General features: G+C 32.8%; 1 protein-coding gene across 6 annotated transcripts in view; it reads left to right on the top strand.

Annotated features, from left to right (window-relative positions):
• LOC117205475 overlaps positions 1-25348 on the top strand; it is a 202616-nt gene that overhangs the window by 8750 nt on the left and 168518 nt on the right. The window contains exon 2 of one of the 6 annotated variants that reach the window (XM_033443900.1): positions 1921-1996. The exons of the other annotated variants lie outside the window; for them this stretch is intronic. Coding sequence (XP_033299791.1) covers positions 1958-1996 — 39 coding nt within the window. The 5' untranslated portion in view covers positions 1921-1957. The remainder of the gene's footprint in view (positions 1-1920; positions 1997-25348) is intronic. 6 annotated transcript variants of the gene reach the window in all.

Below are 25348 nucleotides of genomic sequence, written 5' to 3'. Positions count from 1 at the left end.
AACGAACGCTTAATGGCCGGTGTTCAAGAGGGAGAGTATAATTTCATTTCTGTGCCGAATAAAATTTATCGCTTTTTAGAATTATCACGGTCATTGAGCCGTTCTTTATTATCTATGCTACATGTCTATTAACTAACAAATAAAATATTTATCTTCTTATTGGCAAATTTTATGTACACGTTTTACGTTAATTATCGTGAAAGTATCTTTTCTAAATTTCATGTTGAATGTACATATTCGTCACTAATCGGATTTTCCTTGCCTATATGTGCTATGTATATGTTGGAAAATAATTTTCATACAAAATTTACAATTCACAATTTAAAACTTTGTACATACATTTTACATTTTTATTATTGTGTGTTAGAAGATCATAGACATATAATATATGCAAAAAATTTGTTAACTCTTCAGAGATTGATAGGATAATACGTCTCATGATGATTTTTACAAATACTGCTAGCTTGTATAATTTTTCTGTCACGATTGGCCTAAGTATCATCTAATTACATATTAAACTACTTTTTACTTTCTTCATATTTGAGTGTATAATCCGCTATGAGTGTATTATAATTCATTGTTAAAAAATTTCAGGCGATGATTGCGACATTTTATTGGATTTTAAGTCTATCTTCGTGAAACATACATTGAATATCATTTTTTTTTATTTTTTGGGTATAGTTGCAGAGTTATTATGACATTACGAATGATAGTTCTCTTAATATAGATAGTAGCGTTAATGTAGGTGATTTCTACAACAGTAGAGATAATCAGTCATTATAATGAAAGTTCGCAATCACATGGTAGGTTTCCATTCATTGTACAGAGTATACCTGAGAAAGATTGTTTTTCTTTATATTATGAACTCGTAAAGACGAGTTAATATTTCATTTATAACATCAACAACAACTAGTTATCATTGATAACTAGTAATTAATTTATTAACAAAAAGTATCCTACTTTTAATATAAGAATTATTCATTTTGAATTGAATAGATCTTATTTTCTGTATATCTATTAGAGAAAATCATTTTATAGAGAATCATTTATACATGTAATCTAATATAGATTTCTATTTACACAAGAGTAATCTTGTAATTCTTAACGTGAGTTAATAAAACATCATTTGAAGAATTTTACGTCTATTTTACGTAAATTTGATGTGATCGGTAGAAAATTAGAGAAATATATCTGTACCTGAAATATATCTGACAACGAAAGAAAATATGGAAGAAAATAAAGAGCAAAGGAAGAACGAATAATTTGTTTAATTTAGTAAAATTAAATACTTTTCTTGCATGCGGACAATTTTTATGCAAAAATTAGTACCGCAACATGGATTAAAGTTATTATATTTCTCAGATATACCCAGACTTGCAATGGAATTTTTAGGACCGCAATCTCCTAGATTTAGAATTAAAAGCTCTCTTCGCTAAATCAGCTTTTAAAATGAAATTTTCCAAATCTATCTTTTTGGATATGTAACCAGACGATGTTTGACAAGGTAATATCGCATTTAAAAAAATTAACACCACTAAATCTTCTCTATTTTTAATAAACAAATTTGTGAGGAAGAACGAAATACAGAACGAAATAAAAAACGAAATAAAAAACGAAATAAAGAACGAAACAAAGAACAAAATAAAGAACGGAATAAGGAATGAAACAAAGGACGAGCGGTAAGATAGGTGACGTATGTAACTTCATTCCGAAGGAGATGAACTGATTCTAATTTGAAGCTCTCAAGTACAGATATATATTCTCAACCTCGAAACAAACAAGTTGCTCGTCGTTTTAACGTTTCGATGTTACTAACGACTGCGCCGTAGTCGAACAGTTGTAAAAACTAACTAGCCAAGAGATTAAATTTCACCAGCGAAAACAACGGTAATTGATTTTTTTTCTTTTATATGGATGCAGCTCTGAGTGTGCCAGCTAGGAGCAACAGTCATAGAAAATGTCGAATAAACTGCCAGTGGTTCGTATATCGGTTCCCGTAAGTGTTACTGCTATCTACTCTGATTGAGTATACACTATACACACGGAAATTATTATGCGAAACGCCGAAAGGAAAAACATGCGAATAATGTTCAGTTGTTTCCGCCCAGTATCCAAGCGTAGCGAGTAATCGATTGTTCGGTAGTTTTCCCCTCTTCCAGTCTTTAGCGACCAGACAGGGCGTACATAGGAAAGATAGAAATCCTTAGCCTTTTTTCACATGGCGATACACGTATGTGATACGTGTATGACATTATACATGTACGTATCGCGATATATCGCCGTGTGAAAGAGATCGTATGAGTTGTGATTTTATTCCTTACACGTGATGTCTAGCATTAGAAACACTGGTACGAGCTTTTTTATCCGAGAATTTAGTTTCGAATTATATTTCTTTCGTTATATTTACCATTTAGGTGTATTCTGTTTCTGTCTCCTCTTCTATCATTCGTAGTGAATGTTATGTATTTGAACGATTAGAGATAATTTTAAGCGATAGATTTAAAAATTAGTCGGAAAGTCTTTGTCTTGCGAAATAATAGCTGGGTATGTATATTATATTTTTTTGGAAAGTAAGAATGAAACAAAGTATTATATTGGGTGTCCTGAAAAAGCATATTTTTATTTAAAAGAATAATATAGTGAAATGAAAAAGTAAAGCAGTTGTTAAATATATTAATATCTTTGATATATAATAATTTTCCTAATAAAGATTTTTAGTGAAATTTTCTATTGTGACACCTTTTATAATGTTGGTTTTGCCATGTAATAATTTTATTATGAATTCCTTAATTTGTATTATTAGTGATATTGTATGTATGTTTGAAAAGATTTGAACGTTTAGAGATCTTTCTGTAAATATTCCTTTTCTCTCCAAAATATATCCCGAGCTATCAACACTCGTATTGATCCGATACTCGTAATATCCAATAGATAGAACAGAAAATATTCTATTATAAGTTGTCGATGCTGAGCTTGTTCCATCTTTTCTCAATCTTGTCAATTCCTTTTGCGATTACGCTATAATATTTGAGACATTAGCAGGTTGTTTAAAATCGAACGATCCTTTTATTGAAATTATTTAGATCTGTACATACTTATTTTTCTACAAAAATACACTAGCTTTAAACGTATCGTAATTTTATCCGTCATCGCGGATATTCATTGCGAATATTCGTTGCAGCGACCAATTTTAATCGAGCCGTTTAATGTTGTCCTGGCATGAGATCAAATATAAGATCAATATTAGCCATAGAACTCGAAAATGTCATCTTTTACGGTTATGTCTCGATGCGTTTCGTGCTTTCTGAAGAGTGATTAAAATCGAAGATTCTACTTGATGCATCACTGACGAAACTTCAACTCAACAATTTTCCTTCTGCTTATCTCATCCTGTCAGAACCATCTTTGAAATATGTAAACGATAAGCTTATTGGAGAAAAATATGATAAGCACAAGTTCGTTGATTTTTAATGTTACTTAATAATTAAAAAGGCGCACTTTAATATAATAGCATATTGCATGTTTAAAAAAGGAAACAATTTATTGGAAGATAAAAGCCTCTCAGCAATAGATAATAAATCCATAAAGTTTTGTGAAAGAAACTGATGCTCGTACATATCCAATACATATCTAAAATATGACAAGCAATATTTTTAAGAGAAATCAATATTTCCGAGGTAAATATCTTTGAAAAGAATCCCATAATCAAATTTAATAAAAAGATAGTTTTGGTAATGTGTAATTGATCGAACAATGTATTAAATTCTTAAATTTCCCTCATATGAAAAATATGACATCATATCTTTCTCCTGTGATCTTTATATATTTTTTACATTAACATTTTCTATAAACGAACGTAGATATCCGCAGTTTAGCAACGAATTTTTCTTCCTATAAAACTTGTCTCATCCTGTTAGAGTCATCTTTGAAATATTGAAACGATAGACACATTTACGTGTCTCGACGACAACCTCCGATCTTCGTAAACTAAAATTTAACAACGAATAATGTGACCTATGGCAACGAATTTCTGGTGACAACTAGCTCCATTCTCTCTTGCGTTTCTCTACATCCATCTCCTTTCGTAACGTTAAACGACATTACCATTGGGTCGTCACTACGCTTTGCTTTTGAGATTAAAGTGAAATTGTATCTGCCATCGCGATCGGAAGTTGGACGTGTACCGATTGTTTCTCGTAACGGCCGAGTTGCGTTGGATAGTTCGGATAAGTGGTAGATCGGCTGTGTGGCGGCAAAGCGTCGCATCGATTCGTCTCTTTCAAGATGTATACAAACCTTCAACTATTCCAAGAATTCCGGTAGTTCTGGACACGTGTCGGCGATATCACCGAAAACTTCGCGAATTCCATTTCGTAAATACGATTTTCAAGTTGAATTGAACCAGAGGCCGATCTTGAATTCCATCAGTGAAAGGAAGAGTCGTATTGCAACAATGCTCGATTTCTTCGTGGTTCATTATTCAAAAGAGTGTTCTGAAAGACGTTCAGAGTGACGTTGAAATCATTGACGGGTGAAATTCTCTGTTACAGGAGAAAAGCTCTTGGTTGCAAAATTGTTTCGAGGTTTTTGAAACTCAAGGTAATGAAGACAGGCCCATTAATGGCCTTCGAGTATGAAATATTCACCCTTGGAAAATGAGATTCCAACAAGTAGTCGCGGGATATCAAATTTGATCGAGTAAATGTTACAGTAATTACAGCGATAAAATTATAGGCAGCCTTAAGTTGCATTATCGCGAAGCCGCGTTGCAGGACTATTCTATTATACTTGACAAGCTGTTTATTTCCGAATTCTTTAATTTGTAAATCCCGAATGAAATTCAAAAGGTATTTCTAAAATAATCGAAAGACTTCTGATATTAATGGAAGTAGTGATAGTCAATATTGTATATAGCGGTATATATATACAGTACATAGTAAAAATATTATTTCTATTCTACGCTTCCTGACTAGGTAATTTATATTTTGCTAATTTCATAAAAAGAGAGTAAAAGCTGTTCCTATAAAAATTATATATTCTTATATATTTCTTATATATAATTCCCTTATATATACATAATATGTAAATATTTGATCATCATTAATTCATATATTTTGTCTGATTTCAAATACGGTTACTACAAATCGACCAAACTGTCCCGATGCTTATGACCTAAGTAGCCTATACCTAAATATATCTACTACGTTTCTCTTTTATGTCCTCTTTCTCTTTAAAAATATTTTGTATGTGCATAAGGAACACAACAAAGAAACGAGATCAGCGAACGCATTATATTTTCACGAAAAAATACGTGTAGAGAGACTGGCTCGTTAACATCGCCAGAGCTAAACTAATTCTCCCTTGCTATCGCGTTGCATGCTTGGCCTTCTGCGGACGGCGGTGTCGCGCGCGGGAAATAAGTCGTGCTCTTTTGAAAATAAGGACGTCACGTGGTCCACTTACCTATTCCCAATTACTTGTAATTGCCCTCTTCGTTACCGTTTGAACGTTTCTCGTATCAAGCGTTCCCTCGGGGAAAAGTTCCAGCTGGAAGCGAAACGATCGGTCTGCTTTCATTCGCGTGACGAGCACCATGCTACTTCAATTAGTAGGCCTGTACGATACATGCCTGCGTGCCGTCTGCTGACGGCTACCTCGATCGGTCCATGTTCATATTTTCAGTTCGATCTTCCTTGTTGATCGTGCGCAATGGCGAACGTCGATATTTCAACGCGTCCAGAGAAAACGATGCATTAAATTTTGATCGGTGCATCGAGCAGCCTAACTCGCATAGAACGATCTTGTACTTTCGATCGTTCTTATCAGTTGTGTTCGTTAATGCTGAAGGAAAACTGAATCAGTATAGGATTGAATAGCTTCGCTTTTTCTTGTGCTTATATTAACGCATTGGTATAATGATTTCTTCATACTAAATATTGCAATATTAAATGTATACATTTCAATATTAAAATGTATATAATTTGTTTTTAACCAAAATTATTATTCTTTAATCAGTTTACTTGTTTTTAACCAAGATTATTATTTTGTGATCAGTGGCTAATTGATAAATTGAGCTCGAGTTTTTCAAATCTGAGACAGCGTGAAATTATTTCTACGTTTATTTGAGTGATGTTCTGTACTTTTTCGTTGAAGTATGCGTGCAAGTGCTATTCGCTATGAATGTAAGAATTAGGAATTCAATTGAATTGATTCGATAATAGTGTTATTATGGTCTAGAAGTATGAATTCCTGAAGTGAGGCTTCCAAGAATCCGGTGATACAAGCATTAAGGGTTGGTATTTTATAGTTTATAACTCTAGTATACGATATTACACGAATTCTAAGATTGTTTCATAGATTAACTTTCGAGAATCCAGATTTGTTCTCAGAATGGTTTCCATTAGAATTGGGATACTAACTTACTTGAATCTATATTAGTTATTTTGCTTTTACGAGGGTTTTGCTATTGTTCTAAGTTTGATGTATTTCTGTGACATAATCGTATTTTAGGAACTTAGTGTCATTCAGCTTTGTCTTCAGTCATTGTATTAGAGTAGTACATATATCTTGTATTAATCTTGATCAGTGGTTTTTGGTCATAATATTGTACTTCAATTCTGAAACTTTAATTGCAAGATTTTTAATTAAGAACAATTTGATATGAAAAAATTAAAAGGACGCCCTACTACGCATAATGCTTCGTACGTTAGCAATTAATGGTTCATTAATACTATGCGTATGAAGATAAAATTGAGAAACAGAAAGCGTTTATCTTTATGAATGAAATCGAGTTCCTATGTGAGTTAATTCAGACAATTAAAAGAGACTAACATTCCCTATTGTTTCGGTGTTCGTAATCGATACTATTCGCTGTAATTACATTTTGCTGAGCGGAAATAACAATGCCACAACACAAATAAGATTATGGATCCGTCAAATATTATTTCTATCAAACTGCTCGCGATTGATGTTCTCGAACGGTATCGACGTTTGTAAATAATGTCTCAGTGTACTACAAATCGTGTAATCATCCTGTCCGGGCATGCGTAAATGTAAATAATTTACATACGCCAACGGATGAATTTTAAACAAATGTTCCTGTGTATAAAGTACTCGTGACATGATATTTTCGTAATTATATACACGAAAATTATAATTCATAATGGGTGGTTGGTTGCTCGAGTAGGAGCAACGGTTGGCTGCATTTGTTCTCGTGCGAAGTTTAATTTGTTAAGTACATCATTTGCTATAATCATTTGCTAGTGCTAAATATTTCTTCGAAAAAATTTAGATATATATTATTCATATATATGTATGTCATGTTATATGTATATAGCTTAAATGACCATTACATTAAATTAAATTAGCAATTAAAGTATGATTCAATATATTTATACAAATATATAGAAAGCACGGCAGAAACAAGTAACGGCACTTCATCCCGGGGTACAAAACGAAAACAGTGTTAACGAAAAGCATCTGTTCAAAGGTTCCAGCTGTAATCAATTTCCGCGCATGCAACAGTTAATTACTCGATCCACAGTCGGGTGGGTCGTTTCCACATCGATGCGCTTAATAAAGTTTGTATTGTGAATCGCGAGTGTGCATGTACATACTCTGTTCGGTCAAGTTACGACGTCTCCGTTCGAAACGCGGTGATCATGTGTTTCTCTTTGACATGCGTGACTAAGCTCGAAACATACGCTCGGTTTAGTGCAACAACGTTCGGTAAATGACGTTCATATACACCGATGCCGATTACTTCGTTAATTAATTTTCGAATTAATGTATACGCGCTAAATGACGCTTAATCTTGCTAAAAGCACTGATCCCACGTATATGAGGATCGCTGTTTCTCGCGATATCGTACCTCGACGTCGAGCTTTTCAGAATTTCGGATTTGCTATCAATGACTTCTTGAGATTTGCTGTTTTGAAGTTGAAGGGTAAATGTTTGGAGAAACATTTGTTGGAATGAGTAAGCAGGTTTCAACCCGATGTCTGTGAGACCAATGAGATAACACGTCCCGAGGTAAATTTTACAAAGACGATACTGAGTGGCTTTTGATGCCACTGAAATATATTGGATCCCGCTATAAATGGAACTATCTATACATATGTATAGTTTTTTAATATCTATACTTACCTACTATCTTTTAAGATTATGCTGACAACTTATCTTTTTCAAAGTTGGGTGTATTATTATTATATCTTTGCATACGTTATTGAGGAAGATTCGCCCCGGTATTTTTATACCAGTAGCAGGTATAATTTATCGTACAGGAATCGAAATCGTTGTTACCGGATTTAATCATATGATTTTTATGAAGAAACATATATCAATCTAGTCGAAAAGTTCGTGGATTAAGTTATGCAAGTCTTGTCTTCTCTGTGTCTGGTCTTTCAAAGTCGAGAAACTTTTGGTTAAGCTAATATAGGTAATTTGCATACATATAGATTATGATAAACGTTATGTAATCATCAATTATGAATTAGGAATTTATTTGTAGCTAATACAGCGTAAAATTTACAACGATTGTTGTACAACATCCATCGATAATGCATCGTATTATTCTCCTACTAAAAACCAGTAAAGCCACTCTTTAAAGGGATTAAAATATAAATATCCTAAAGCGCGGACGAAAATATGGGAATATCTGTTATAAATTCTTTTTCAAATTAATATCCTTTATGAAGTATCTCCATACTGTCACATTTAACTAACCATTCGTATTAAAACATACATTGTCATGATGATTAACAGGGATAAGTCTCAACTGAAAATGAGTTAAAGATAGTTGCAGATGTAAACAGATCGTACACGAATCCTTTCTTATTCTGTCTGCGTTTTTCAGTTAATCTACTTTTAATCACTCGTACCTGATTAACGACAGAAATTGTAGAGCTTCCGCCGAAGTCTGTTTGATCCAGCTTGTAATATGCCGGTGTCACAAGCAGCCGTCATTATTTATCGCGTATTAAACCCTACTAAAAGATTGAAATGGCAGTTCTCGTTGCTCTCTTCAGCCATAATATTTCACTAACTTATTTTCTGTCCGAATATATTCACTTTACATTTCACGTATATATTCCTACAGGTATCCGACACGCTGCAACGAATTCGTATCGACGATTCGTTTTATCCGTTTTCACGATCCAGGTATTCCCACTCGAAACGAGGAGCGACCCACAAATATTTGCGATTTTCAACGTTGTCTAAAATTTGTCGATAAATTTTCACTCCGATAACTCATAGACCTAAATCTCCTTCTTAGTCTTTCTGCGTATTGTTCCACTTATCAACTGTTGCCAGATGTATAATCTTTCACGTTCAGCTTTCTAATATCCTAGTTCGATCGAATGGATCGGATTATCAATTTGGAAAAGAAAAATTTCCACGTGGAAAATTCGACTTCGGATTTAAAAGAAATACGAGACTGTTTGATTAAGTAATTCTATTTATTTGTAAAGTAAGTAAAGTTTTTCTATCTATGTGACTTCTGACATATTTATAATAATATTCATAGTAATGTGACATATCTAGAATATAGGTGAAAGATGTTTATGTAGACTTATGATATGGTTATATACTGCTCATGGATATAATAGCTTAATTAAATTTTGAATAAGCGATAGGGCTCATGTTGCGTGAATGACAATTGTGCGTATTTCAAGGGATGTTTCTCTAAAAGGATGTACAGAGTTTCGAGAAACGTAGTTAAAACTGCAAAAATGGCTACAAAAATAAATGGTAAAGGTATCTCACTAAAGCAGAATTTCTCCTATGATACGTGCAAGATCATTTGTACATTCGTCATTTAAAAGAGGGAATCGGGCCTTCATTGGCAAAATCCACGTCCTTTCACTATTGGTACTCTCCACTAATTCTTAAATAAACCTCGTAAGAAAAAATTTAAGCTCAAAGTTTAGAAAAACATCATATAATAGTACTTTCCACTTGTTGGAAGAAAAGAGATACTTTCTCCCGAGCCGATTCAAATGTTTTATTCGAGCTTCACAATGAAAGTTCCATGATATGCGCATCACGGTTTTGGCAACATAGGATGGATGAGTATTATCGGGTCGTGCGTTTTGGGAATTGTATCGACGCGTTGTTTTTAAAGGAGGCGCAGTTGCTCTCTCGGGATTAGATCCCAAGCGAACGCGCTCCTGTTCTAGATTCTTCATAGAGTAGCAGCGACCATTTTACTCCTACATTTCCTTAGAATAAACGCAACCGTTTTATTTACGAGAATGTCTTCGCGGTCCACTGGGAGCGTTGGCTACGCTATATTATTATTCGATTACATTTGCATTGCATGCGACTGAGAAATAAGCGGGACGACGTGACGCGGTCTAGGTGAAGTAAGCAGTAATTCGATAGAGGTTTCATGGAAGGAAATCACGGAATCATGATCTTGTTCTCCTTTCTTATTCCGTAATGGTTATCCAACCTCTCTTTTTTACATGTTATCATCGATGTTTTTTTCTTCCTTTCCTTTTTTTTTTTTTCGCCCGTGATCTTTCAGAGCACGTATGAATTTTCCTCTCGAATTATAAGATTTTGATCTTGCGATTCTTAAAGTATGATCAAACGCTACTTGATGTAGTCGTGAATTTAAATAGAGAAGACATATATCCTATTTGTTATCGACGAAACGAAGATGGAAATATGATAGGATTTATTTACCGAAGATCTTTGCATCGCTTGTTGTTACTATTGTAATACATTCCTTTCATTGCTTAATTTGATGGAGGTTCCATGGAAGCGCGATCCTGTTCGCCTTTCTTCATCCTCATTTCGTAATGCTTATTCAACATGTAGCGGCACATGATTTAGAGAACAATTCAAATCATGTTGTTGTTTTGTTCTCCCCCGACCACTATAAATAAATAGACGCGATCGCAAGGAAAGGAGTTACAGTCAGTTGTCGATCGGTTTTCAACCAGTTATCAACGAATTATCAGCGATCTAATTAACGAGTCATTAGCGATCCTATTTTACGACTTATACACTGTCTTAGCGAATCGGTTAGTACGAGCGTCTTTGCGAGCATTATCTGTATACCAATTTATCATTTTAAATATAATCGACGGTTTCAACAACAAGCAATAACATTTAATAAATCTCACGATCGTACATCCTCTATACAAGCCCCCTCCACAAACATTTCTTCTCAAAATGTTGATATCGTGGTTCTCTTTCTTCTTTTTCTTCCCTTTAGACCATGAATGATTTTCCTTTCGATTTCGTCGAGTTATGAGCAACTCATGGTAATCTTGGAAACCATAAGACCGCGATCTTGCGCTTATTAAAGTAAGATCGAATGCCACTTCACCTAGTCGTGAATTTAAATAGGACAGACATATTTTCTGTTTGGTTACGATTGGAATAAAAATGAAGATATGATGGCGTCTACTTATTTCTCGAAAATTTTGCGTTCGTCGATATAGTACTATGTTATGGTATACAGTTATGGTATATGAAAGTTATGGTATAACTACTACTATGAAAGTTATGGTATACAGTTACAAAATACCCGACTATCTGAGTGAGTTTATACTGATTCTTAGTTCTTAAAGTACAAATTTTAAGGTATAAATTTGTGTAACGTACGATTAAATATAGCGAAAGGCAGTTGTACTGATTCGATTAACGAAATATCGGAATGCGTATTTTCCGAGTAATTTCTAACCGTATGTCTGACATAGCAATCTAATCTAAATACCTACCCGTATTATGCCACTTTCCGTCAGATTCACCCTTCGTACGAACGATTTATTTTGTCTTCGGCTACAGTTCCGCAACTTTTACACAGCCAGACTGCTAGTAGCCGAAAGTGACTGCCTTATGTAATGTGGTCGCGAGCTCAAAGGCCTATACTTCCCGATTAGATTTCGTAGGACATTGTAGTCGTTGCGTAACGTCGCATTTTGTTCCTGGTATCTTCATAGTTTGGTTATTTTATTTGTAGGGAAGACGAATTGCATCATTCAGTGGAATTTATAGAAATTAAGATTTGACGAAATTGTTAACTTCATAATACCTCATAACCTTATAATTGTTTAACCTCATAAGTTACGGAACACTTGTTAGTTTGGAACATAAGCTATCATAAAATAGATCTGTAATGAAATCTTCAAAACCTAGTATAATTTAGTTTTCCTCATAATATATATGATCAAGAAGTTTCAAGTTCACTTTGCAATTACAACATTCAGTTATATTCTGTGTATTACGATAAGAATGTATTCTATGACATGTTTGAAATGGTTTTGTAACATATTTGGTGTAGTAGAATATTATGATCATATGTACGATATAAATGATTCTATGCACGGTGCTTATGGCAACAATGAAATGTGGATTTAGTCGATTGTATGTTGTGGCAGAGATATTTATCACTTCTGTGATTTGTTCCATATGGACTTGGCCAGCTTAATGGTTTTAACTTGCTACATAAATTCGCTGTATGAATTTCATGTGCTCTGAATTTGAATTGCGTAAAAGTTGATGTTTGCTGCAACACATCTAAACAGAAAATTTGTGTTGTCTATCTACGGAAAGTAGAAGTAAAGAGACTTTGCCTTTATGCGTAACGTAACAGTGAAAGTACCACATTTTAGAATAATACATATTTAGGATTTGTAATTTACGAACACAGTTTTGAAATAATCACTATTGTTTAGAAATTTTTAATACACTACTAATTAAACATTTTCTCGTCATAATTGAAAGGTGATTGTTTCTTTAAAACAATTTTCGATAATAACGAAAAAGTGTTGTACAAAATAATTTACTATCAACGCAAATTAATATTAAAATTCCTTTATTATCAATATAAACTCAATTTTTTTTCTTTTTTTTTTTTGATACGTTGAAAGGATTACGAGTAAATTGCATGGACGCGAAATTGCCAATGAAAATTTTTCGAACGATTTGCTGACCTTTTCCACGAGCCTCGAACAAATCAACTGTGTGGGTAGACATGGTTCCCACGTTTTGATTTGTGAAAATTATCTAGCGATCGCGTAATTTCTGTTCCCAGTCCGACTTTTCGCAACTTTACAGCTCATTAATCGTCGTGGGGACGCCAAAAGAAATTGTAAGTTTTCCGAGTCCTAATTACCGCGGTAAGTTTCTTGAACATAAATAAATGAATTCAAGAAAGTCAGGATAAAAGGAGATGCAAATACTGAATCTTAAAAACAGCAATGAAGTCACGTTTCTGTCATAAATTCTGTTCGTGTAGTAATTTTTTGCATGTTTTACGCTACCCGAACAGCCTCATCTTGGTAAAATTTCGTGATAACGTTAAGTACAAGGAATTTTATAGAAAATGACCTCCTCTTTGGAAATAGACATTTTAACATTTATTCATTAATTGTGGTTTTTACCTTTTTGAGTGTTCTGTAATATACATATAATTTGCATTATTTTTCTGTCCTTTTACGCTAGAGGAATAAATTTGAAGGGATAGGGAAAAGCATAAAAAGTAAGTTTTATTATAGGAGGGTGACTTTCTGGATCTTATAAGTATTAAGTTTGATAAATTAAGACGAACGAGAGGAATATGTTACATATTTCTTCAGAGATTTTACGATTTCCTAGATACTTTTTAGTTTCGACGTCAGAATTTCTGCAGCAGGAAATGTTCTTTCGTTTGATTGTAAAAACTTGATAGTCTTGCTTATTTTTTAGGATCTGACAGTATATCAAACGTGAAGTTAGTAAATATTTAGGTATCTGCCAAAATTTTCTGGAATGTCCCCAATTTAACATACTGTTTGACCTTTTGCTAATATCAAGATGTACGGAATTCAAGGAAATGATATTTAGCTCATCGTTTCACTTTTGTAATTTTTAAAAGTATTTCGTTATTACTATTATTAGCCATAGAATGGTTTTTCTCTTTTCGATATGTTTCTATCATTATGTAAAAAGAAAGAAATTTTGTAAACTAACAATTGAATGGAATGTTAACATATATTTATTCGCATTATTTTCTTTGAAATACTACTTGTTTTGAAAATAACATTTGTAAGCACGTATCAAAATTTTCTTTTTATACGCTGTTAAACAACTATAACATGTTTATTTGTGTCGACGATATTAATCGTAGCGTATTGAGGGCTTCTCTTTTCCAGTGTATACCTTCAATTGATAATATGCAATTACAGCTCCAAGCACGAATTATTATGTCGCATCCTGTAACATGTCACGGACCCATGAAACTTCTGTCGATATGATCGAATAATCTGATTTCGTGACTGTCATTCATCATGATTGAATGCACAGGTTATAAATATGTGCATAATAAGCTTGTAACTCCAGAATTATCAGCCTGATCTTGTTTGGAAGACAGGAGTCTATTAATAATGGACTCCAATACTGATATGCGAGACTAGTTTAAATTGTTCAAAGATAAACAGTTATAATTTTCTCATAAAATGTAATTTTAAGTATAATTGTAGTAATTCGTAAGGCGTAAAATTAAAATTTGAATGTGATTAAAATTTTTACCTAAAAAAATTTGTCGTTATTCGAAGATATACATAAATCGTTTCACATATTTCGCTGCAGACCATGCTTTATTGCGACATAATGTAACATATAAAGTTTCGTATCTTCCAAATTCAAGAAATTATACTGACTTTGGTTCTCGTATAGCGACGCTACATTATATGTAATATATCACACGACTTGGCTAGTGTTTCAGCGTGGGAACGTTCATGTACTCGTATTTCGCATATGTTATATTCCTCTACGTATATAACATAATCTATATATGTATATAATATAATAATATATATATACTAATTATATATAATTATAATAAGACATAAGCATTAAAATTAAGCCAGAATCCTTTCTTAGTTCGTCTAGTTAAACATCTCACAGATTAAACTTTTGAAAAATTTTCTGTCGTCACGTACTTCTTCCATTTCTCGTATTTACATTTTACGCTCTTTATTTCTCATTTGGATTTCAGTAAGCTAATGCAGCCATGTATCTTTCGCACATATACATTTACACTTGCTCATTTTCCTTAAACTTAAATCACCAGAATTGCACTGAGCTTAACATAAGACTGATGCAATCTCACGCTGTAAATTCCATATTTACGACACTACACAAGCATTAAATAGCAAATAGACGTTAAACGAGTTAATGAGCGAATGATTTTGCCATTCGTACTAAAAATTTGTATCTCTCACCCCATTTCAAGTGACAACATTGGGTTATTTGGAAAACTTGTAGCATTTTTGACAAGCGATATATTCTGCTGGGTATTTGCGAAATATGTTTGGTGAGATTGGAAAGGGAATATTCATATGAACATCTGCCAAATAATGAAATACCGTAGTTACACAAATACATGGTGTTCCGATGTGGATGTTAAACGTAGTAAAAATGGTGGTAGGGTATTACCGTATTGATAGTGCAAGCCGACAAGAGATGATCCTGCGTGAAGAAAAAAGTTACAACTATAGAATAAAATTCTTTCAAATGATGCTTCGTTTTTCAGAAAATAGAGTTTTAAAATTTATTAAGCAGTATAGTTGAACTTAGCTAATGACATACTAGGTGTGAGTAAACAAACAGCAGGAGGAATTCTACGTGTAAAAATAAGTAAAAAATGTGCAGTAAAATTTTTCCTTTTAAGACCTCATTTTCAAGGAGATAAAGTTTGAACATGTTACACAGTTAAGGACTGGTCTAATGCACGAATATACTACATTTTCAAATTTACTTTTCTCGAAAACAAAGTATCTTACGAAAAGATTGTATTCTACATTTTGTAGTTATTTTCGCTGTAACCCTTACTCTTTGTCAATTATTTATTCTTGCTAAGTCCTTGAACACAATTGTAAATTGTAAATAAATCATCATAATAATCGAGAAAAAATATATATATATTCCTGATACACAGTGACGTAATACTGTATGACGTAACACCTTAAATCGCATTGCTATATAACGCAATACTATATAACATAATACTATATAACGTAATGCTATATAACGCAATACTATATAACATGCTACTGAACAACGTAATATAATATAACGTGATATAATATGACGGGATATAGTTTCACGTAATATATTAAAACGCAATATAATATAACGTGATATATTGTATGTATTGTAATATTATATAACGTAATCTAATAAAACGTAACATTATATAACATATTACCCTATAGCGTACTTTGAGACAACGTAATACAATATAACGCGATATAGTATAACGTAATATAATATAATATCATATAATAAAATAACCAATGTAATATAGAAATAAGGAATGCAATGTAAGTGTCATATACAGTATAAAAAATTAGAAACGACAACTCAATAGTCTCCTTGTAATAGGCTTTGTATCTAAAGTAAAAATAAATGAATAGACAATAATAATATTAATATAAATATTATTTATTGCTGTTTTATGCCTCCGTCGCTATTATATGACTAATCCCTTGACTTGGACGTTTTCTGCTTCTCTGTGCTCGGCTATCAATCTTGGAAAATTTTATGTCAATGGTCATGCTCATGTATCAATATGTAGTTCTTACGTAGTTCTGGAAAAGTTCGTTCCCTTTGCGAATGCATGTGTCGTTTTATATGCTTTTTATACGCGTCTTGAACGGTGCATTGGTATGCGTATAAACTCAGAACGTTCGTGTTCTGTGCCTGTTAACAAGAAAAGGACGCCAGACGTCTATCGCCTCGATGGAAACTTTTGTCCACATTGATATTGTTCCGGTGATTGGCACACGAACGACCAGCTCGTTTTCTATAAGTTTGAAGTTTCCAAAATATAAGAGCATAAAAATTGCACAAATTCAATGGACATTTCGACCGCGATGGCTATAGAATTCCCAATCTAGTTTACTTTCAATTTATAGCTTTATTTTAAGATTTGTTTACTCAATGCGTCTTTAATGATTACTAGGCTGCAGATTCTGATACAAATTCACGTTTGTATCATTACTGAATGAATAGAAATTTGTTTCATATTTCAAACATTGTAACGTGTACTTTGGATATTTCTGTATTATGTGTATTGTGCATTCTCTGTACATTTTTTTATATTTAAATTATGCATGGTATAATTAGTTTGGTGTGGCTAATGTGTAAACATGTTAAACGAAAGCTAAGCTCAAGGGTTGAAGTTACTTTTATATTTTCATAAAGGGTAGACTCTGAAAGTTGAACATTTTATATAACAAAAGAAGGACATATTGACAAGTTGCAAGGTGTGTAGACATCTGAAAACAACTGATCAGAGGTAAACTGATATTGCTCGGATCTCGTATTAAAGCATAAGAAAGTATCAAAGTATTACTTCGTGAGGTGTAGCAATAATTCACAATTTTTCAAGCCGTTCACGACCTTTGAAACACTTTTCCTCCGTCAAGGATTTAAATTCTCTCGCAGTCTGGATCCTTTTAAGACTTAAAACGCTTTCGATGTTATCAATCGCCACGGTAACTTTTGTGTTTGAAGTTAAACTTCATTAAAAGAAACCCGCTGCTGCCTACTGGTTATTAACAGCAATTCAGAGGCTTAAAGAAGAGGCGATAAAATCTTAAAATTGAAAGAACATTACAGTAGAAATTAAGTTTCTCACTACTACATTGGTTCATAAAAGTATTTGAATACTTAACATAAAGAACTTTTATGTCTATACTGTATGTGTTGTATAAAACATTTTGAAATATCATTAGCCCTCCAATAATACACAACTATCATAGTAAAATATTGGTATAATTTGAAGCCAATCTGAAAATGTATACAGAAATATATACATATTCCTACAAATATATATAAAAATATATACATTTTTATTTTTGTATAAACTAACTCAAAGTGGTTAATTCTTTTTTCGTGTCCATGTCTTTTAGGATATTTAATGTACAGAAACTTTTCATCGGTAATGTACTTACTCTTTGTACATTCGATAAAAGAATCACCCGATTTGAAGCAATCGAAAGAATTCAGAAAAACGTATTCAAAACGTACATTTGTCTTGTGTTTTTATCGGTATTCGTATTATGTTATATTATATATAACAATTTTAACTTGTATTATATATGAGAAATAATTCTTTTAAATCACAGACAGTCAGACAGAAAATCGTAAATCGTAATAGAATTTAGTTAAAAACATGGATCTCGCGAAACTGCCGGTCATCAAACCGTGATGTTTCTTTATTTTACGTAGGTACGGAAACTCTATTCGTTCTGAGCCTAAGGTGGTAAGGGCTTAACCCAGAGCTTCCGTTATTGCATTACGAGAAAATAGGTCTCAGAGGTGTGTGGCAAAGTGTGCAGAAGCATCTCAGGTTATGCACTTCCGAGAATCGCATAGATTTAAGGATTAGCTAGCTACATTCGACAACGTGAAACTAGTGTGACAATAGTGTTAACACAGTTGAAGGTGGTAGATTGCATCTCGTTCTAATATTGTTTCTATCCAAAAATTTATTTTATTCGATCAGAATTATTGAATGTCACTGAAAAATTTGTCAATACACTTATTTTTTATTTTCTAGCCCTTTAATATATTAGATACTGTCTGCCATTTTTGGTTTTCTTCTCCTTATTTGTCGTAAATGTCTGTAATACTTGAATTCGTATTCTATTTGCTGTAGCGCTTTCGATTATGTAACATTTAATTAATTTATAAACTAGAAGAAACTACGAATGAACAGCGTTATAAAGGATATATTAAAAAGTTTCCAAACAATATATTTAACTGGAATTACAAGATCAGCATTTTTCCGTATCACAAGAATATCATCTTTGCCAGAAACGTCTTCCTCCACTCTCGGCGGCGATTAAACCATTCTTCGATCAAACAAGCATAACCACGACTCAAACGAAGGAAATTATACATCCCTTACGTGGCATCCTCACGTAAAGGGAATATTGACTGGCTGGATTATTGGTGTCTTGGTAAGGAGATCCTTTCTTTGCGCTGCGGACAAATCCGTTTAAACGGGTGCTGTTGGTGTGTTAAAAAGGAATGGCCGGTCGAATTGAAGCAGCAGGCGCCCATAGCAGAATTTGCCAACACACATCACAGTGTACGCTACACTCTCACAAATATGTAGACACTTGGCCTTTTTTAACGTAATGCAATCTATTTACATAAACACAGACGGAAAGACTCAGCACGATTTATACTTTATTAGAATTGACATATATTATGATAAAATTTGGTTCTAGAAGTTAACGTGCAATAAAAAGAATTGGCGACTATCAAAGGAAAAAGTATAAAGCGTCACAAAAGACTAGTAAATCACAGAAATACATTACTGATCTCATTATTGGAATCCCAAAACACCAGAGGTCTTCGAAGAAATTAACCATCAGATCTGAAGGAAGGATTATATAATATACCATAATAAGGTTACGATAATATCACGATAAGGCTTAAAACAAATAATTAGCTGATATTTCACATGATATATGTATATTTGTTGATTCCACAAGAATATAATAAATATTACTTTTGACCATTTTGACCATCCACTTTCCTAATATTCTGTGTCGTTAGTATAAATCGAGCAAAGTGTCCATGTACTTACGACCGACAGTAGAAAGGGTAGCAGAGGACCGAAGGAAAGCAAGGATTAGTAAAGAAGGAAAACAACGGGAGTAGAGAGTGATCTAGGGAAGAAGAATCGCAAGTCGCTTGAACGGCGACGCTGCACATGGCACCTCCCACGGAAGATCAATATCCCTACCAATCGTATTTCTCTCTTGACTACGGCACACTGTCTCTCCTCAGTGGCACGATATGAGCGTCTTCTCCTTATCAATTTCTCCTTCTCTTCTTCTCTTTCTCTTCTCCTTCTTGTTCCTCCTCCTCTTTTTCTTTTTCTACTTCCGTTTCTCCTATTGGTAGTTTTCCCGAGCTCGACTTTTCGCGACCGGTGCCGCGAAACGTGCAGCCTCGCTATTTCCGAACGATTGACCTGCTGTAATTTCTTCAATGCGATTACGAGGATATCGGGAATTTCGAAAGAGGTTCGTCCTGATCGTAGATAAAATAAATCAGGGTTAAGTAGGAATGTTTGTTATGCGAATAATTCGTTTAACGAGTGCTGATATAATACAGTGATTATCGACAATATTTAAATATTTATTATTATAATTATTATTATTATTTATTACTTCCATGCAGTATAGTTTTTGAATTTAAATTAATTATTACTCTGTCTTAATTACATCAGTTATTTACATATTTCTTGAATATCTATTATAGAAAACTTTCATGAATACATTATACATGTTGCGTGAAAGTATGTGAAATTTTATTGGCACTGTAATGACATGGCTATTGTGATAATGATATTATTGGTAAAATTTTAAATTAATTTAATGTTGTATATGAAGGTTACAAGTCATTCACTTTAACTCACTTTTACTTGGTAAAAAATTAGTATATAACATGAATAGTGAGTTTGAACCTAGAAGATGCCATTAAGAATTGTGGCTTATTAATATGACGAACAATTGATTGTCCAAATATTTCTGTAACATCTGTGAAAACGATGTGTCTATTCTAAGTATATTTTCAATTTTGTTTCAAACTTTAGCAATATGTATAATTATGATAGTCGTATCTTATTACAGTGCTAAATAAATTTATAGAAGTTTTATATAACACATACAATATATTCGTATATGATTTCTACAAATGTTCAAATACTTTGGTGAGTTACTATAGTTGTTGGGTGAAATACATGCTTCACTTAATGAGTGAATTTGACTATTTTTTAAAACTCTTCTTTTTCTTCTCCATTTAATTAACGTTACTGCTTTAAATTCAATTGTTCTTCGTGTTTTCGTTTCATCCTACGGCCACTTGCTGTCGACGTATCGACCAAGCTTCCCGCTTTTCTTTGTTAGGTCAACAATTTAATGAAACATCGGACGACGTTTAAAATCTTTTTTTTCTTTGTTAGTTTGCGAAATTCAAAAGCATTTCCTTTATTGATTCCGAGCTTTTGGGTCAAATTTGTCTATGGTATTTGTATTATACAAGTTAAATAATATTCAAAATTCTCTTTAATCTTTTGAATTCTAAAAATTTTCATGACACGATCGATTCACAATTCCAACACATGATTACAGCGAAATTTTAAGAAAGATCAAGAGCTTTATTTCGAAAATAGTTTTGTTTATAAATTTATTTTCATGTTTTATCAGTGATAATAATGAGCGACAAATTTTCACATTATCAGCGTCATTATAAGGCGCTACTTGAATACGAAGAGTTAATTCGTTGATCCCTGAATTTCATATGTTTTCATCTAAGTTTTGAAACAATATTTTTCTGCTTTCTGTACCATCGAAATATTATTATTATAGATATACTAAACAGGGAATTTTTCGTGATTTTTTTTATTTACTCTCAAATATCGTGTTAGCTGTTCAAGATTGTAATGGACGTATATAAGTATTATTGAAACACCCATGTGAAGACGTCACGGATGACGTTCAATTAAAACTTCTGTCTTAACTTCGAGACAAAAATACCGACGAAATCACGTGTCAACAACAAATCTGCCAACCTATTTATCGAAATTTACAGAGAGTTGGTGAAATAATTTGACGTTGGCTCTCACTAACTATCTGTCAGTGATGATTACTTCTGCTGCAACGCACATTAACTATCTGCGCTTCGAATGTTTGTAACAACTGTATCGATGAAACGAACAAAACAATGTTCATTTTCGTGTCTTTATTCAAATAAAATATATAATTATCAAATTTTTCCTTCCAAGGAAACTCATTATTGCTGCTATGAAAAATGCATATTATGAATTATTTGATTAAGAATATGCGTTGAATTATTGTATCAATATAAAATTGAAACAGATTTATATTTTTAATTCGCGCTTATTTTATACGACATATATTAAAAGAAACACAAGTTTTTTAAAATCCAAAATAATGTTATGTCCCTTTGATTCCTTAACGGATACGACTGATAAAAGTTATATTATTCTAAATCGAATACTATTGATCATCTCGAATAATTTGTGTGCGAATAATGTGATATTCACATTCATAAAACAAAAAACATTAGGAATTCCATTAAGGGCACATTCAAGCAATTAAATAATATATATCTAGGATTTGTATTATTATATAAATAACTGTAGAAAAAGAAACGAATGCTTTTATTTATGGAAATCGAATAGGTGAATTTTTGAAAAAGGAAAATGCTTTCACTACGTGGTAGTTATTAGGAAAATGCAAGCAAGGGACATAAATCTCTTTCTACCATTTTCCTCTCCATTTTTTCCTAATAAATGTAACAAATTTCGCCGTTGCTTCATTTAAAAGAGTCGCGCTCAAAAATTACAACTCCAAGGAATCCAATTTTCTGAGTAATCCTTGGAACTCCTGAAGGTAATCCTTGGAACTCTTGAAGGTAATCCTTCGAGTCATTTTTTTAAGTGTTCCTACTGATTTCATGTCTTTTGCATTTCATGCACCTGTACAGTACACACAATGCGAAAATTAAATCTATACGCGAATGTGAAATATTTCAATATCGTCGTTTCCATAGCATCATTCCACCACTACTGTCGAAAGAGTTGAATTGTATTCAGTTTATGATATAACTAAAATTATCTTGTTATCTTTGAAAATACCGAGTTAATTCCAATTTTATTTCGTCCTATTCAATAAAAATTTAAGTACTTTTAACTAACTTAAGTAACTTTACACGTATGTATAAGTCTTATTTCTGAAATTTGTATAATTCTTTCTATTATGATTTTCTACATTACTATACACATTCGTTAATTCAGAGCATATTCAGCTTAGCAGAAGTCGCAGGGAAATCTTAAATTTAAATTTATTAGATCTCGTAAGTTTCCGCTTATGGTTACGTTTTACAGGGCAGATCTTAAGGGCAGATCATAAAGAGTTAACTTAATCTCTCCTTAATAGAACTTACAGTTGAAACGTTCCAAGAGGTTTAGTAATAACCACAATGCTGTTAGGACTCGAATTTTAATATGACATTTCAAGAATATGAACAAGATTTACATTTGTCGGTCTTTCTAAATTGGAAAAAATTCTCGTATCACATATCCAACTATGAACGACTACAATACTTCACTCTTCCGTTCTGAAACGTTTAAACTCAACAAAACAGAAGAGCCACGACTAACTTCCTCCCTCAAATGCCCAAAAACCCAATTCAATAACGAACAGCACCGGAACACATAAATCGTACGATTTAAACTATCAAAAATATTCTCTATCTCGCAGAAACCTTTTCGTAAAAAAAATAGATTGTCACAGATTTCTCTGTTCCAAACGCAGGATTTTCTCGCTCCTCGAGACACGTAAACACATGTGCGATATAATAGCGCGAGTTACTTCCACATCATTTATCTGGACGATAAGAAAGTCTCGAGAAATCGTGGACCGGATGAGAGGGAAGGATTTCCGACAGATTCGCAGGAGAGAAACGCGAACGCGCTCAGTTCCTCCTTTCCATGAATCTTCGCCTGTCGTCGACGCGACGTTCGCCGTGTTCGTTTCAGCCGGAACGAGCGTAGACAGCCCTTCCGCCTCGAGACGCTTGCTATTTGTTCAAGCTCGTTGAAAGCCACGAAGCTAGCCGTCTCTATCCAAAATTTACTTATTCTTCTCTCTGTGAGACAAAAGTCTTATCAAAAAGACTCTTAGAATATCGAAAATCGAATTAACCTCGCTGTTTGAAGAATCTGTTTTTGATTAGGTTTGATTAAATTGTATATGTTAGACATACGTTCTCTGTTAGATATGTTCTATTAAATAAGTGATATTAGCCATTTTTATGTCGACAAGAAAGACTTGAAAAATAAACAGTCAGCGGAATTAACAATTCTGTAGTATTATACATAGAATGTGTACTATAAAATTTATGTGCACTATATAATTTAACTTTCGCTATCTGATGAAACGCTTCTACACTTTATTACTGAGAGTGAACATTTTGAACTGTTAAGAATTTCAAGGAACATTGGAACTTCAGAAAATATTATTAAGCGTCAATCTCGAGAAATCTCATCTTCGATCGAACCGAGATTGTCACGCCGGTGTGTAGAAAACATGAACATAAGCAAGATACCACAACATTGATTATGAACTCATGTCAACGTACGAGGTAGGACAGAAAAATGATAACGAAAGGGATTACGTAAGATTCTCGTTGTCGAAGGTGTTATTTTCTACCGAAGAGGAAGCACTATCGAAGGTTATTCCGCATAAAATAGAAAGGCTGGTAGCTCGTGCGTAAAAATTGTGATGTACAAAAGAATAAAAATACACGAAAACTTGTTTCAATATTTATTCGGTGCAATATGAAGAATTCGATAGAATATGAGAATGAGAGAGAGAGAGAGAGAGAGAGAGAGAGAGAGAGAAAAGGAAATTCTTAAGATATTACTAAATTCTTTGAAGTTTATTTACAATCAAAAAGTGAAACTCCTTTGAAATTCCTGGATTAACATTTCTATAGATCGAAAAATTAACAAATCACATAATAAACGCAGCAATACAGATATTTTTCTGTTATTTTCAAACAGGAAACAAATTTAAATTTACACAAAATATTTAAGATTGAAAAGTGTTAAAAACGATAAAATTGATTAATCAATTTCAAAAACTGAAGATGTTGTTTTAAAAGTTACAAAATCAATCAAATCCCATTTAAACCAATAAAAAAAGAAATAAAATGTTTGTACACTTCTTCTGATTCTTCAGTGTATCACAATTTGTAATTTAATTTTTTTCCCACAATTTATATTTTAGTATATGTGTCCAGAGCGTTTCTATGGGGTATTTCTTCTGTACATTTTACGATATATCTTATTTTATTTCATTGTAACAAACTGAATTTATAAATATTTCCTGTATAAGATACAATAGAACGAACAATGTCTGCACAAAGCGAAATTATTTTCCGTATTTCGGTTGAGTTTTGACGTTTAATTGTTTTCTAACAACCGTGAGCGATGTGCTAGCTTTTGAACACGCATTTTATAAAATAAACCAATGCTGTTGATCTATTGATCAAATCGTGTTGACTTCATGAGTTTTATGAGCTTCTATTCAAGCCAATTAATTATCGTACTATTTTTAAATTTATTGTAGAACGATTAACTTTTAAACGAGCGGTCTTTTTGGTAGTTCCGTTTTGTAGAGTAACATAGTATGCATTGAAAGAGAAATTACCGTATTTATAATGACTGAAATTGTTCAAGGATAAATGAAACGAGGTAATAAAAAGTTAACTATTCTAGATACGGATTGATTTCATACAA

This window comes from Bombus bifarius, unplaced genomic scaffold, assembly GCF_011952205.1.
Source record: "Bombus bifarius isolate JDL3187 unplaced genomic scaffold, Bbif_JDL3187 scf7180000007991, whole genome shotgun sequence".
Lineage (NCBI taxonomy): Eukaryota > Metazoa > Arthropoda > Insecta > Hymenoptera > Apidae > Bombus > Bombus bifarius.
The sequence above is the reverse complement of the archived record's forward strand: the minus strand, read 5'-3'. Positions and strand labels throughout refer to the sequence as shown.